Genomic DNA, 10,852 nt, shown 5'->3' with positions numbered 1-10,852 from the left:
TTGTGTTGCAAAACACTGAAGGCTCCTATTATCGATATGTACCTGTTGCCCATGCTGGCTGCTTCTCAAGTTCTTTCCTCCCTGTGTGGGTCTCGAATCCTTGGGGGCAGAATGACTGTGTGGTCTGTGGGTAGTGTCATTTGGGCTTTCTGTCATCCCTTTTGCATGCTGTGCTCCAGATAGCAGTTTTGCGAGGAGCCTAAGGTGATCCAAAGTCCTAGTTGGAAACTACCGGGGGGGGGGGCACTGCTGGTTGTGGACTTGGCACAGTCAGGACAGTCTCGCATCAAATTGTGCGCATGGTGATACAAGGATGGGTGGTGGGCTGCCCCCCTCAATGAGTCCACTGGCTCGGTGTATGGGCAGCCTATGAGTGTGCGTTTTATCCCTCTCCTCCTACGGAGCACATATCGGATAGGATAGATATTGCACTAGCAAATCTCCACTCCAAGCACAATGCAGGTATGGCACAGAGGAGCAACCTGTAGGCCAAAACATCTGGAGGGTCATCATTCCCATCACCCCTCACCACTACTTATACTAGCTAAGACTGATGGGAGTTGTAGGCTAGCAACATCTGGAGGGCCACAAGTTGCCCACCCCTGAATATAGGGTTGCCCTGCCCAACAAGGTTGTGATCATTTACTGCAGCCACTGGCCCTTGCCCTTGCCGTCGCCAGTTGAAAACAGGGAAGAGGCAGCTGCAGAGCCTTTTGCCTATTCCCTCCATGGCCCCGTCACCCTTCCAACTCACTGGAGACCTTCTCACCACAGCAGATGAAGGCGGGGGGCAGACACTGAGGCCACAGAGGTACAGTGGTGCAGGCTGGGAATTTGAGACCCTGGACGTCTAACATTTCTCTTTGCCCTCCCAACCACCATTCCGTGCTTTACAACTGCTTCTACATTCCAGTTATGTTAGAAGAACAAAGCTGTTTGTCAACCCTGATGCTTTAAAAATAAATAAATACTGAGCGTGTGCCATTTTGCATTTGAAGCTCACTTAAATCATAGCACTACCATGACTACAAGAATAAATTGGAGTTTGCTTCTGCTGCCCTCCTCACTCAACACTGTCTAGGTGGTCATTTGGGGGCCCCTCTTATGTTGCCCGGGACTTTGGACCCAAGGCCCTGCCCTAGCTACACCACTGCAGAGGAATGGGCAGGAGAGCAATTAACTGGCTCTCCTCCTGCTGCCACTGGAGACTTTAAAGGGCCATGTCTTCTAGAAAAGAGACGGCATGAGCCATGGAACACTGAGGAGCCAGAGCACAGATGGGGAAGGGGAGATGGGGCGAACCGAAGAACAAAGCCCCACACAGCAATTCCAGGGCCTGGCCACTGCTTCTCTCTCTCTCTCTCTCTCTCTCTCTCTCTCTCTCTCTCTCTCTCTCTCTCTCAGTACAACAGCTTCACTGGGCATTCTTTCCCAAAGCACATGCCAGCCAGACAACCACACATACACACGTGCCTCTGGTTCTGTATGCTTTTATTTCCAGTCCCTCTGCAGGGGCCTAGCCAAAGACAGGACCACGAGTCCTTCAGCTGGAGCGAAGGGCATGGCGGCAGTCCTCGCTACGAGGCAGAGTCGGAGGCCTCTGAGCTGTCCTTGACGTCTGTGCTCTCTGTGGCCTCGCTGACCTCGCTGACGTCCTTGCTGTCCCCGCTGTCCTCGGCGGCCCCGGGCCCAGTGCCCACCACAGTCCCGGGGCACTTGTCGTCCCGGCAGCAATCGCCCACGTGGTTGGCCTTGTGGTCGCCACCTTTGTTCTCGATGGAGCCCAGCACTGAGTGCTTGCTCTTCTCCTTCAGGTCCACCTGCCTCCGCAGCTGGGAGGGAAAAGATGCTGGGTTAGGTTGGGACTGTTAGCCGGGGCGGAGGGGGGGAAAAGAGAGTGGGAGTTAAGCAACAATTAACTATTAAATGGGAGGGTCCGAGGCTCAGTGGCAGAGCACCTGCTTTGCATGCAGAAGGTCCCAGGTTCGGTCCCTGTCATCTCCAAGTACGGCTGGGAACATTCCGGCCTGAAACCCTGGAGAGCTGTGGCTGCCAGTCAGTGTCAGCAATGCTGAGCAAGATGGACAAAGGATTGACCCGTTAGAAGGCCGCTTCCCAAGTTCCGCTGTGGCACCCCGGTTGTGGAATGAGCTCCCCAGAGAGGTCCGCCTGGTGCCTACACTGTGCTCCTTTCGTCGCCAGCTGAAGACCTTTTTATTCACTCAGTATTTTAACACTTAATTTTAACTTAAATTTAAATTATACTGTTTTAACTCTGCATTTTAAACTTATATCAATTTTGCTGCGTGGTTTTATCCTGGTTGTGCTTTTTATACTTAAATATTTTGTATTTGTGTTTTGAACCTGTTGGTTGTTTTATGATGGTTTTAATTTTTGTGAACCGCCCAGAGAGCTTCAGCTATTGGGCGGTATAAAAATGTAATAAATAAATAAATAAAGTTCCTATGTCATCGTCAAACAGGCCCCTTGAGGCGGAGTTCTGCTTGCCCCTCGTCTTTCCCGATGGAAAGGCAAAAGGTGAGCAGAGCGCTACGGAACCGTTGCTTCGCGGCGCAGGTGATGGCTCCCAGGCCGGCCTCTCCCCTTGCCCTTTTCTGAGGGCTGGGGCGTTGGGGAGGGCCCCCCACCAGGACCTCAACAGGCTGGGTGGGGAGGCCTAGAAGACTGAAGGTAGCCTGCAAGCTAGAAGCTCCCCAGCCCTGCTTCGGTGCTAAGGGAGAGGTCAAAAGAAACAGAGCAACACAAATGGGCGGAGAAGGCCACCTGGAGTCTGCAGCTTCCCTGTGTGACGAACATAAGAGGAGCCCTGATGCTGGATCAGACCGAGGGTCCATCTAGTCCAGCATTCTGTTCGCACGCTGGCCGACCAGCTGCCCACGGGAAGCCCACAAGCAGGACGTGAGTGCAAGAGCAACCTCCCGCCCACGTTCGCCTCTTTCCTTTCAGGCTTCTCTGCGCCCCTCCAGAGAATCCGGAATCCAACTGACAAGAGCCCGGCTTAGCCATGGTTATTTTCAATGCCATTAATGCAACGGGTCGCTACGCTCTTGGCCCTGCCAGGAATCAGGCCGGCCGCCAGCATCAGCACTCGCTAAAAGTGATGCACTAACTTTAAGGGCTACTACAGCTAGGGGAGATCGAAAGGCCACTACAGAAGCATCAGCAATGGGATATCAAGGACACACAGACAAACATGAACACCTACTCCTGTATTGAGGGCATCAGCAGGGTCCCTGCTCACCTCCTCCGCCATTTGCGTCAAATCACGCTTCATAGCGTAAGCGTCTTCCCCATCAGCGTAGTATTTGGGCTCCACTTCACTGATCCTGTTGGAAAGAGCAAGCAGGCTAGCCTCCCCCGGAAAACCCATCGCAGGCTGGGTCTTGAATGCCACCCTAGGCTTGGCCACAGCTGGCGTGATGTAGGGGGCAAGGAGGGCAAACTGGGCAGCTCCCAGTTCAAATCCCCTCTCAGCTATGAATTCACAAGGCAGCTCAGGCAGGGCACTGTTCGTGCAGCCTCAGACTCTCCCCGCCCCACACCTTGAATATGAGGATGGCGATACTAGCCCGCTTTACAATCCTGTAAGGATTACTGAGAGAATGCGCAGGAAGTCCTTTGGACACTCAGAAAGCAGCGCATCAATGCTCAAGCAGTAATATTCTGGGATAGTGTGCAGGTAGGTCAGAATGGGAGAAACCTTTCCAAGGGTCATAAAAACATCTGACAGATGTTAAGATCAAATTTTCTTCTAACCCATTCGACAGTTTTGGGAAATACAAGCCATTTCTAGTGTCACAAGAACCTTCGGTTTACTGTGTACCACATTAAGCTTCCCTGCCTGTGAGGGAGCTTTAAGGAGTTCAGAAAGGCGTTTTAGCTACACAGCAAGCTTGCAAGGTATGCTAGGCTGAGAGATAATGGCTTGCTCGAGGCCACCTAAAGACTTTTGCAGCCAGTCACGGCTTGAACCCTCCGTTTCCAACTCATCTCTAACACTCTAACCATACCAGGACCACACTTGCCCTCATCGTGAACCACACACAGAGCTTTGGGCAGTATAGAAATGTAAGAAATAAATAAATAATACTCACTGGAAGTTGAGCGTGTTGGAATAGAGGTGGAGCGCTGCGCGATTACTGCAAGGAAAGGGGGGGAAGGTTTGGAAAATTTAGAGGCTAAGCACATAGAACTGTAGGTAATGTGAAAAAATCTAAGCGCTCCACACGCCCCTCTTTCTCCTTTCCTAGCCCCACCCCAAGCAGAACAGAGTTCTTGTGAACTTTATCTCCCTCTTGGGTGGATCCTGCAGAGGCTTATGTGGAACATGAGACTGCTTTGGACCAAAGAAGTCAGGAGCGTCAACTTGGGAGGAAATCAGGAAGCCAGAAACAAGGAATCCCACGAGAAGTTCTGACAAAATCGCTCGGATTGCTGCTTCCAGTGCACATGGCAAGGGGAAGCGACACAAGGGTTGAAAAGAAGATGTCAGTGGGGGACGGATGCTTGCCCTGCAAGTGACCACAAAAGGGTCTTTCATGGACACACAGACCCATACACCCCATGTTGAAAGTCTGTGCAAAGGGGGCTGCATGGGTTACCCTGCATCCATTGCAGGCTGTGGCCATGTCCACCCCCCCGCCCATGGCGGAAATATTCCCTCAATCATCCACGCATTCAGACAGTATGGGACAGGACTGACGTACACATCTCCCACACACCACAGACAACAGCAAAGCATTTCCCCCGTGAGCGCTGGGGCGGGGGAAGAGAGGGGCTTGTATGACCCACCCTCAAGAGTATAGATAATAATTGTGTAGTGACAATAGTACAGTGGTCTTTTACTTCTTTGGAAAGCGAATGCAAGTGCAGCCGAAGAGGGAACAGGAGGGACCCACCTCTTCCGCACGTGCAGAGAGACATACTTGGCATTGAAGTTCTCGATCATGGCACGTGAGGCCTGGTCCATCAGCTTTTGAGCCAGGCCCAGGCGGCGGTGGGAACGCTTGACCGCCTAGGGAAGAGGAAGGGCAGTTAGCAAGCATTTCGCTTTCCCCCAGAACGGAAAGGATTTGTCTAACCCAGGACACCACCACCACCTATTTGTAAGCTGGACCTAACTCCCACTAACAGTATGCCGACCACCTCATTGGCGCAGTGATGCAAATCCCCCGAAGTTCACGAGTACCTGGAGATCAGAGCGATTTGATGATGAATAACATTTTAGCAGGGAGCACAAACGGATTCCACCCTTTTGCCTGGGGCTTGACCTGAACGGCCATGATGCTTGAAGGGTTACTGCTCAGGATCTCCGAGAGAGATGATCGTCAGCTGCAGAGGATCAGGCCCGGAGTTGTGGCTGTCATGGCCACCTGGGGAACCTCCAGCCTAATACCCGGATAGGGGGCTCTTCCCTTGCCTGATGGCTTTGCCTGGATGCCCCACCCCTCAGAGAAGGGTGCCCTGATCTATCCATGCAGGAAGAGAAAAAATCTCTTCCTCCATGGACAGATTACTCTGTTTTCTCTGTGTGTGGGGAAAGGGGCTGCCCTTTTCTCCGTGCACAGATCCGTGCAAGTGTAAAAATGGGGGACGTGTCCCTGTCCATCACTGGCATGCAGCCCCCGGACATACTTTTGGGGTGCCAGTACAGTTCTTAGGGCAAAAAACATTCCCCACCCCTGACCTGTGGTCCTTCAGATACTTTGGCCAGCAATTTCCATCAACCCTTCCTCTCTGATGGAAGTTTTAAACCAAACCACCTGGAGGCCCCACAAGCTGCCCACCCCTGGTCTAGCAGAAGATCTCAAGTCCTGCTAGCAGCCCTGCGATTCACTGCTCTCAACTTGCCCGTCTTGGGGCCAGAACAAAGGAAAGGAAACGGCAAGGAGGTATTACCAGAGATGTGATGTGTCCATGGGGCACGTCATCGGGGTCTTCTTCCCTAGAGACAAAAGTGAGATCGTCCGCTCAGCTCCAACCACACCCACCACAGACAGCACTAGCTAAGTATCGATGTATATACAGCCTTTAAGTCCAAATTGCCCATAATGTCAAAAACTGTTGATTTAAGGTGCAACCCTTTGCATGCCTAGATGGAAAAAAGACCTACAACTCCCAGCATGTTCCAGACCAGAGCTTTCCAAACTTTTCATGTTGGTGACACACTTTTTAGACCATGCATCATTTCGCGACACAGTAATTCAGTTTTACTAGCAAACCGGAGGTTAAACTAACCCCTTATAAGAGATGCAGACACATACATAAATTGTAATACGTTCGCACAACACACCTACACACTGCAGCCAACACGCTAACGTGTCGCGACACACAGTTTGGAAAGCTCTGCTCCAGACAGTCATGCTGGGAGTTGTAGGCCTTTTTTTCTGTCTAAACATGCACAGCATCACACTTTTGATGCTGTGAAACCACTTAGCGTAATGACACCTTTTTTTTCAGTAACTGGACAAAATTTGAACTCATTTCATGAAAAGGAGATTAAATCTCTCCATTTAATACAACTTGACGTGGGGATTAACAGATGGCCAGCAAAAGTGAGTACTGAGAGCCTTTAGCAAAGAGACTTGTACTCCAAGCATGGAAGGAAAAACACCCTCCACCTATCACTCAAATGATACTGTTCAGACGACACACTAAGCCATGGTTAGTCCACTAACCCTTTTGCAGCAAATGGTTAGTGAGCGAGTTTAAACTGTGGTTCGGTAGCCACCATGGTAAGGAATGGTTCACACAATGTGCTAAGCCATAATATCTCGCTCAAAATGCTTAACCACTGTGGCTTAGCATGTCGCCTGAAGAGGGCCAATATATTTCCCTGCTCTTGCTATGTTTGAACATATCTCCTACAACCGTCAACATCAGATGGATGTATTATTTAGATATAATTGCTTATTTTAACATATATATATATATATATATATATATATATATATATGAATGAAATGGAAGTGTTAAATCCTTTTCCCCGCCTCTTTGTGTTCTTCCCACCCCCATTGTAAATAAAGATATATATATATATATATTAAAAATGTTACTGAGCAGAGTAGAATATTGCCTGCACATTATTCATTGTATTTCCTTATGTGAAAGAGCTACAGACCTTGGTCTGATGAAAATTCAGAGAAGCGGTTTGGAATATCTCTGAGCTGAACATACCTCCTTTGTGCCTACAGCTCCCTCCCAATTCCCTTTCCTTTTGTGTCATGTTTTTTAGATTGTAAACCTGTGGGCAGGGACTGTCTTATGAATTATTTTTGTAAACTGCCTTGAGAGCCTTCTATGGATAAAGGGCAGGATAAATGTGCTATAATAATAATAATAATAAAAGATGCAACTTCTCTAAAATGTATTACGCTTTCTTTCTATTACTTCCCAAAGGGCTTTGAGTTGCTAAAATTTAGATTTTTTGCCCCCCTGAGAACTTCGCAAGGAAGACGCTGAACAACAAGCTGGTCTACGGCCAAGAAAGGATTCAAAGTTCATTTCCTGTGGCGAAACCCAACGCCATATCTACTTCACCCAAATGCCACTGTGGACATGTTATGACAAAAACCAGCACTCTATGCTGACGTGAACAAAGACTTTCCCAAAGCTAGGAGGGCTGGGTTAGCATTTCTGAGGCAAGAGGCTGCCCCTAAACCAGTTGGAACTTCCATTTCTAGAACAGCGGAGATGAAACACGTGCCAATGAGGTGGCAAAAGAGAGAGGATGCCAAGTATTCTAGAAGGCCTGGGGGATCTTGAAGGTACCAACAAGAATGGAGCTGACATGCTTCACTGCCTCTGTGCCAACTCTCCTGACCACCATCACCAATGTCCTGTTTATATGGCTGAACCCCCTCTTTGCCCAACAGCCACAACCAGTCATCAGAGGGGAAAAGGAGATTGCACACCCTCAGAATTTAGACGCATAACCTTCAAATTACATGTAATACTAACATATTCTGGAGCCTCTTGTGTAATCTTTTTGCCATTGGGAAAATGGAATTGCAAATATAACACACACACACACACGCACATATACACACACTCCAATCAAATTTCCTACTCACATTTTAGCCAGCACATAGCCCACAATCTTGCCATTCTCATCCTCAGCAATGTAGGAGAGCTAGGGAAGAACAAGAAGGTAATTAGAGGGACAAAGATCATAAACACCCACAGGCAGAACAGGAGGCATCATTGGCCTGAGAAAAGGAACCTTATTTTTGGAGCAAGATTAAAAGGCATCAGTGCAGACTAGCAGAAAAAAACTGCTCTTCCACATGCCAAGCCAAAGGAAGAGATGGAGGAATATTCCATCAGTCTACCCCATCTCAAAGTCTGAGCCCATCCCTTAAGAATACAATGTAGCATGTAGGTCCTTCCCCATGAACCCGCCAAAGGAAATGAAGCCAGTGGTTACCAGGAGGAGGATCTTTTCTGCTGTGGCACCCCAGCTGTGGAATGAGCTCCCTAGAGAGGATCACCTGACACCTACTTTGTACTCTGTCCAGCGACAGGTGAAGAGCTTTATATTTTCCCATTAATTCAGCCATTTATTAGCTAATCTTTTAACTCTGCTGCTTTAAATGTCTGCATTGCTGCTTGGTTTTATTCTGGTTGTATTTGCATTATAGTTTTATGTTGTGGTTTTAAGCTTTCATATATTTTATGCTGTAATTATGGTTTTAATTTTTGTGAACCACACAGAGAGCTTCAGCTATTGGGCAGTATAAAAATGAAATAAAAAATAACTAAAAAAATGTAGATATCGATGTTTGAGTATTTAAGGCCCCTCACGTATAATTTCATTAAGATGCCTTTTAAACAACCACCCTGTAGGTAAATCAGAATTATTATTATTCCCATATCACAAAAGCAGTAAGATACCATTTTGCCTGGTTGCAACCTGGAGAATATGCACAGGAGGCAGGTTTAGTCATTTCCCCTCACCTTAGCAATGGTGTACTCCCTCTCCCCACCTGCTGTAATGAAGCAGGATTTTGGGTATACTGCAAAGCAGAGAAGTGGACAGACAGGACTGGGATGCGTAGCGTATGTTTTGGGAGCGGGGAGACGGGGGGGGGGGGGGAGAGAACAGCCATTAAAAACCACAGCTGCCTGAGGTAACTTAAACTACACACACATTGTCTGGGTAGCAACCTCATACTACCCAGGGAGTAGCAGAGGTGAGATTTGAACCAGAAATTTCCCAACTCTAATCCCATGCCAAGAGTAATGAGCATTAATTAGATCACGTGGCTGCAGGTATTACTAATTACAGGCCTGTAAAACCTGCCCTGTAACTTATTTGCTATCATGGCCACTCCAAACTGGAGGAGAGAGGCTAGAGGCCTAGTTCTCAGACACAGACTGGGGCAGAGAGTATACATTAGCGGTCAGTAAATGGAGGGTCCCGACCCAGAACTAGCTTCTGGAGTTGCCCTACTACCACCACAGCTCCCAATGCAAAGGCAAATGAGAAAAGGGGGGTGGAGGGAGCCATGGTTTGCGGCAATGAGGTTTGCAGTTAGGCCCTTTGAGGGGGTGAGATTGTGTATTTTCCGTGCCTTTATCTTCCACAATCTTGACAAAAGTAGCTGCTGACCAGGGATGAATACATAAAGGGAGTCACCTGTGGCCAGGAGAGTCCATGATAGAAATAATACTTCATCTGATAGTTCTCAGGCAAGCAAAGAAGGTTGCAGTGTTGCATGTTCATCAGGTCCTCAGGCTGGTGGTAGGGGAAAGAAAGATATTTGAGACAATTAAAAGGAGAATCCAATTACCACCCCACACATACCCCAATGGCTGTTAGATGTAATTGCTGAATGGAACATCCACATTCAAGGGCAGTATATCTCAGAATACAAGACACTGGAGGCAACCAATAGGAGCCGTCCATCAGGGCCAGCTCGTCACTTTCACAAAGGCATCAGGCTGGCCATTGCTAGAAACAGTATATTGCACTAGAGGTCAAAATAATGTCTGATTTAGTAAGAATCTCCGTTTTGGATGAAGCTGATGACTGTCGGCAACTCTTAGCTGCAGTGGCCTAACAGAACCTCCGTATTCAGAAGCAGAGGACTCATCTCCGAGTACAAAATGCTGGTGACCTCTACTAGCCCACCTCATCAAGCATTTCCTTTCAACCAGTAGTTACCCCTGGTCACTCACAAGAAAGGAAATAGTTGCCCCCATCATCTCACAACCCAGGTATACTGCTCTTGAACGGGGAGGTTTCACTCACCCCTCACAACTAGCTAACCCACCATTGACAGGCTTGAGGTCAATTTGATGCAAGGAGGCTGTTCTCGGGAAATCAGTGAGACTTACTTCAGAGTAAGCCCTCTTCCTTCAGACAGAGATGTTGGCTACCAGAGGGGAATCCGGTTTAAATTGGGTAGGATTTGGAAGGCAGGTTCAAAACACGCGGCCCACGAACCCACCCACCCCCGGACAATACGGAGCTGACTATTTGGGTTCTCTACGAAAAAAGATGAAAAAAACAGAAGCTTGCACAAATTCAGACCGACTAATTATTGATGGGGAGGGAGGGCTGAACAAGGGCCTTCACCGCCTTTTCTCCAGAACAGGTTACACCTATGCCAGGCCTCCTTATTTCCCCCCACCCCCCCACCCCCTGGACCCCGGCCCATCCTCTACACCACGCGGCCCCCTCCCACATCAACGCCCTCCCGTGGACCCCGGGACTCGAACCCGCGCATTCCGGATATTCATGGTGTCGGCGTCGACCCTTCCTTCAGATCACGCGGCGGCCAGACTTTGTCAAGGCAGCTAGTTCTAGAGGGGGGGAAAGGAGGTGGGT

The 10,852-nt window shown here is 48.8% G+C and overlaps 1 protein-coding gene across 2 annotated transcripts; it reads right to left on the bottom strand.

Moving 5' to 3' along the window:
- Window positions 1-1,474: 1,474 nt before the first annotated feature.
- On the bottom strand, window positions 1,475-10,852 carry NAA10 (N-alpha-acetyltransferase 10, NatA catalytic subunit). 2 transcript variants are annotated; one of them, XM_063119344.1, is made up of 8 exons: window positions 10,744-10,852; window positions 9,659-9,757; window positions 8,094-8,152; window positions 5,920-5,965; window positions 4,920-5,035; window positions 4,116-4,160; window positions 3,263-3,347; window positions 1,475-1,832 (listed from the first exon to the last, which is right to left on the bottom strand). In XM_063119344.1, the coding sequence occupies exons 1-8, from the start codon at window positions 10,762-10,764 to the stop codon at window positions 1,578-1,580; spliced, it is 726 nt and encodes a 241-aa protein (XP_062975414.1). In that variant the 5' UTR covers window positions 10,765-10,852; the 3' UTR covers window positions 1,475-1,577. The 2 variants fall into 2 exon arrangements, with proteins under 2 accessions (XP_062975414.1, XP_062975413.1); XM_063119343.1 differs by having other exon boundaries at window positions 3,227-3,347; window positions 10,744-10,851.

This window comes from Elgaria multicarinata, chromosome 3, assembly GCF_023053635.1.
Source record: "Elgaria multicarinata webbii isolate HBS135686 ecotype San Diego chromosome 3, rElgMul1.1.pri, whole genome shotgun sequence".
NCBI classification, from domain to species: Eukaryota; Metazoa; Chordata; class Lepidosauria; order Squamata; family Anguidae; genus Elgaria; species Elgaria multicarinata.
This window is presented reverse-complemented; position numbering and strand designations above follow the sequence as displayed.

Coding starts and splice junctions, on each gene's coding strand:
- NAA10 (XM_063119343.1), bottom strand. CDS start 10,764: ATGAATATCCGGAATGCGCGG. Junction 9,758..10,743: donor TGAATATCCGGAATGCGCGG/GTTCGAGTCCCG, acceptor CCCTACCACCAG/CCTGAGGACCTGATGAACAT. Junction 3,348..4,115: donor TCCAACACGCTCAACTTCCA/GTGAGTATTATT, acceptor TCTTTCCAACAG/GATCAGTGAAGTGGAGCCCA.